At 44.9% G+C, this 4394-nt stretch overlaps 1 protein-coding gene across 3 annotated transcripts in view; it reads left to right on the forward strand.

Moving 5' to 3' along the window:
- Nucleotides 1–4394, forward strand: part of NDRG3 (NDRG family member 3) — a 69690-nt gene that overhangs the window by 18421 nt on the left and 46875 nt on the right. For all 3 annotated transcript variants that reach the window (XM_027867205.1, XM_027867206.1, XM_027867207.1), the window contains exon 2: nt 3643–3740. In XM_027867205.1, coding sequence (XP_027723006.1) covers nt 3684–3740 — 57 coding nt within the window. In that variant the 5' untranslated portion in view covers nt 3643–3683. The remainder of the gene's footprint in view (nt 1–3642; nt 3741–4394) is intronic.

Here is a 4394-nt window from a genome sequence, read left to right on the forward strand (position 1 = left end):
TGACCTTTTGTCTGTCTAGTCCTTCTCCCTGTCACCATTGTCCATCTCTGCTTCCTAGTGCACTGCTGCTGATTCTCCCTCTCATTGCTCAGTTTTCCTCCTGCACTATGACTGTGAGTATCCCTAAAGCTGCTGCCACTGGTCCCTTACTTTCTTCTGTATACTTTCTCTTTTGTTGAGCTCATCTACTCACATGGAGTGTATCACACCTGGATGTGAGTGACTTCCAAATCCTTCTCCAACTCTGACACATCATATATAATCTAATCTCCACTTGCGTGACTTACAATAACCTCAGACCCACCTTCTCATTACCATATTCGCCTCTCAAAAACTGTGTTTCCTTCCTAGGTAAGCCAGTTTTCTTATAGACTAACATTCCTGTCTCTCAGGCTAGAAACTGTGATGCTATTTCTGAATCACCATATCACATCACAGAATGTTGGAACAGAAAGGGATTTTCATCAATATCTAATGGAACCCACTGGCCAAAGTCATGCAGCTAGTAAGCTTCAGAACTGAAATTAGAACCCAGGTATTCTGGCTCAGTGGATAGAACCCTGGACTTAAGAGTGAGGATGGAATCATGTCTCAGTCACTTACTAGTTGTGTGACTCTGAGCAAGTTATTTGATCTCTTTCAACCTCAGTTTCCATATATGTAATATGAGAACAATAATAATAATAATAATAATAGCACCTGCCTCACTGGGTTATTGTGAGGATCAAACAAGACGTGATATCTGCACTTTGCAGACCTTAAGCTATTACGTGAATGCCAGCTATTATTCTTCCTAGTCCTCTCCCCGAGGGCACTCATTTCGTCGGAACTCTACAATAATGCCAGCTTTCTGACTAAGACTCCAGGCATCCTCCATGGGGCCAGACACAGTGACTCCATCCGTTTGGTTCCACCCACTCTCTGCTTCTTGGCCCATTGCTTCGTTTGGACTGCTGTCATCTCTTCACTGTCCTCACAAACCACTGGGCAAGAGAAAAATGAGGGTGGGTGATAATTTTAGTTTTTATCCCAGTTTAGAAAATCCCTGCCCAGCCTTTTGACAGGATTAATAGCACTAAGAACCCAAATGGTGTTTGTTGAAAATATCATCTGTGCTGAAGTTGCAGCCTGCCTGAGGTCCCCAGGAGAGGAGCTAGCTAGCCTGTGCTGCTGAGGGATCGGCAGATGGAATTTTCCACCATGTGATCTCACTGTTCCTGCAGGTGTTATAAAATTGCTCATTGGCAAAGCCTTGGGACAATGAGAACTGAACAAAATCTGGGGCTGCTAAACAAACCACAGGTTCCTGAATACATCTGCCACTTACTAAGACCTGGGTACCATACTGTAGGGGCTTAGTATTCTTTCCTGCATGTGAAGTGTTCGTGATTGAGCACGAATGGCTTTGTCTGTTTATTTGAGTGTTTATTTTTGCAGAATGCTTCCTTTTCTGCCTGAGAGTGGGGATTCTTTCATTCTTTGTATTTGTATCCCTGGAGGCAGGCACATAGTGGTGGTGGTGGTGGTGGTGTTGAGTCATTTCAGTCTTGTCCTACTATTCTGTGACCCCATTTGGGTCCCTGTTTGGTTCACTTAACATGTATCTCAAGCCCTCAAGTCTTTAAATTCTCTTTGCCAAAGGTGAGGTGCATTTTTCAGCTTTTATTTTCAAATTATATTTTTAAATAATATACCTATTTGGTCCACTTAACATATCTCAAAATACTTTAAAAAATTTTTCCCAAATCTGTGATTTCATCAATCAGTAAACATTAAGAAACTGCTATATGCCAGGCACAAGGGGAAACCAATCAAGCAAAAGACAGTCCCTGCCCTCAAGGACCTTACAATCTAATGGGACAGACAACATGCAAATAAATATACACAAAGCAAATTATATACAGGATAAATAGGAAATAATTAAAAGAGGGAAAGCACTGAAATTAAAAGGGGTTGGGAAAGACTTCCTCTAGGAGGTGGGATTTTAGATGAGACTGAACGAAAGCCGGGGAGGTCAGTAGTCAGAGCTGAGGAGACTTGGGTGAACAGCCAGAGAAAATGCCTGGATCAGAGAGATAGAATGTCTTGTTTGTGGAACAGCCAAGAGGGCTGAAAGGCAAATAGGGAATGAAAGCAGATGGATTGAAGATGTCAACCCAATGAACTCTTCATTCATTCAAAAAAATTTTATTAAGCGCCTAATGTGTACAAAGCACTATGCTAATCACTAAGAGAGATAAAAAAGAAATAAAATAGTCCCTGTTCCTATAGAGCGTACATTCTAATAATGGAGGAAGGGAGTGAGTGTGAACTGTAGATCTGCCTGGGGCTTCATTGAGTCCCTATGCCCAGGAGTAAATCACAGCCCAAACCACTAGATGCATTTGAGCTCCTAGGCCACTTGGAAAGTGCTATTTGAAATTCTTAAAGTAACTAGACACTAGCTTTTCAGCATCTGTGACCAACTCTACATTTTGGAGCTAGTTAATAAAGTATCTGGAAGCTCCCAGGCCAGTAACCATGCTCAGGTGAATGTCAGTTCTCTGTCCCCCTCAGGTCTCCATAGGATATGAGTACTGATAGTTGCAAAACTTTGTGGAGAGATCCCTGGCTGTGCTGTGGACATTTTCATCCTTCAGCAATCAGTTATGTCTGGGAACAGGATGAATTAATGTGGACTGTTGGTCAATAACAGCTCAGAAGATGCCTAATAGGTATACTGTTTCTGATGGGGTGATGGGACCTGGACCCCTAAAAAATAAAAGACCATGTCTTTGAGAGCAACCCAGTCCCTGAATTTTCCCATACATTTCAGCCGCTCAGATCTCTGGCCTCGCCCAAGGCAACTGGCCCACACCAGCCCACCTAGATCACCTCATTAGTCTACTTGATACTCCTTTCACTGTTGGCCTGGTCCACCCCGGAGTATTTACCACTCCTTAATCCCGTCCAGATCCTTTCACTGTCCTTTTTGTGTATAAGCGGCAGTCTCACCCCTAGAAAACCTGCCCATTCCTCTTGACAATAGGTACTGTACACGTTGCCCACTGACTGGAAGATGCTTTGAGTGAGTAAATTCATTCCAGGCGGACTCCATCCTGTGCCCTGACATTTTGGGGTTCCCAGCAACTCCAAACCGCATCATTTTCCATAGCTAATTAAGTAAGGCTGATTTGTCATTCCCTTCTCGTCTCTCACCTCAGTTTTGTCTGGAATTTGGCTGGTCAAGAATAGAAGACTCTTAGAACTAGAGCCGATAGTGACCTTAAAGAAAATATTGTCCGTCTCCCTTGTGTTATCAATGAAGAAACAGGCCCAGAGAGGGGAAGGTTACTTATCCAAGGCCACACAGTTTATAACAGAGCTAGTATTAAAAACCAAGGCTCCTGGTTTCCAAGCATACGGTCTTTCATTGGAGAGACATGATGGCAGCTGTGCCTTGCCTCCTATTTGAATATATTTTGATGTCCTTCCTTCTGTCCTTGGTTCTTTGGGTCAGCATGCTTTCTGACATAATGGGTCTAGTGTCAGGGTGGCTTAAGCCAACCTGTGGGCACTACCTGCCAATGACCAGGTTTATCCGAACTATCTTTTCATCTCCGTCATCTGTGTTACCTCTGCTCCCTTTGTTTTCTGTTTCAGTGTTACTGGCCCTAAAGGCCTCCGTGCCATCTCCTGTCCTCATGGATGAACTGCAAGACGTGCAGCTCACAGAGATCAAACCACTCCTGAACGACAAGGTAAAGGCCACTCTGTTTACATTAAAATGATTGAGTCCAAGCCTCACTTTCTGGAACGGGGTGATTTGTACTGCTCAATATTGACTAGCTGAAAAATCATCTGGCTTCATTTCCCATAGAGCAGGGAGGGGGGAGCATTTGCCCTTCTTTTTGGACCTTCTCTGCTCCTTTCCTTTTTGTTTTCCTTCATTTGAGCTTCTTCAGGGCCGATCCTAGGAGGCCCTGGGATGTAGTGGAGAGCTGGCCTTAGGGTTGTGCCTGGCAACCTGAGGCCCAGTCCTGCCTCAGTCACCCACTGTTTCTGTGACCCTGCCAGGGCCATGCCAGCTGCCATTAGGAAAGGCACTTTCTTCATGAGGGAGCTCCCTGTGCCAATTAATGGTCAAGTCCAGACCATAAACAAAAGTCCAGCCTCAAAGCTGACAGGGACCTCAGAAGCCATCTTGTCCAGTCCCCTCATTTTATAAATGAGGAAACTGAGACGGAGGGACATTAAGTGCCCAGTGCCACACAGATAGTAAGGGGCAGCAGCAGGATTTGAACCCATTTCATCAGCATTAGCCTCTTCTCCCTCTCCCATATTTCTTCCCAAGCTGTCGTTCTCCCCAACATCCTTCCCCCCCCCCCCCCCCCCCCCCCCCCCCCCCCCCCCCC

This window comes from Vombatus ursinus, unplaced genomic scaffold (genome assembly GCF_900497805.2).
Source record: "Vombatus ursinus unplaced genomic scaffold, bare-nosed wombat genome assembly UNPS02014785.1, whole genome shotgun sequence".
NCBI classification, from domain to species: domain Eukaryota; kingdom Metazoa; phylum Chordata; class Mammalia; order Diprotodontia; family Vombatidae; genus Vombatus; species Vombatus ursinus.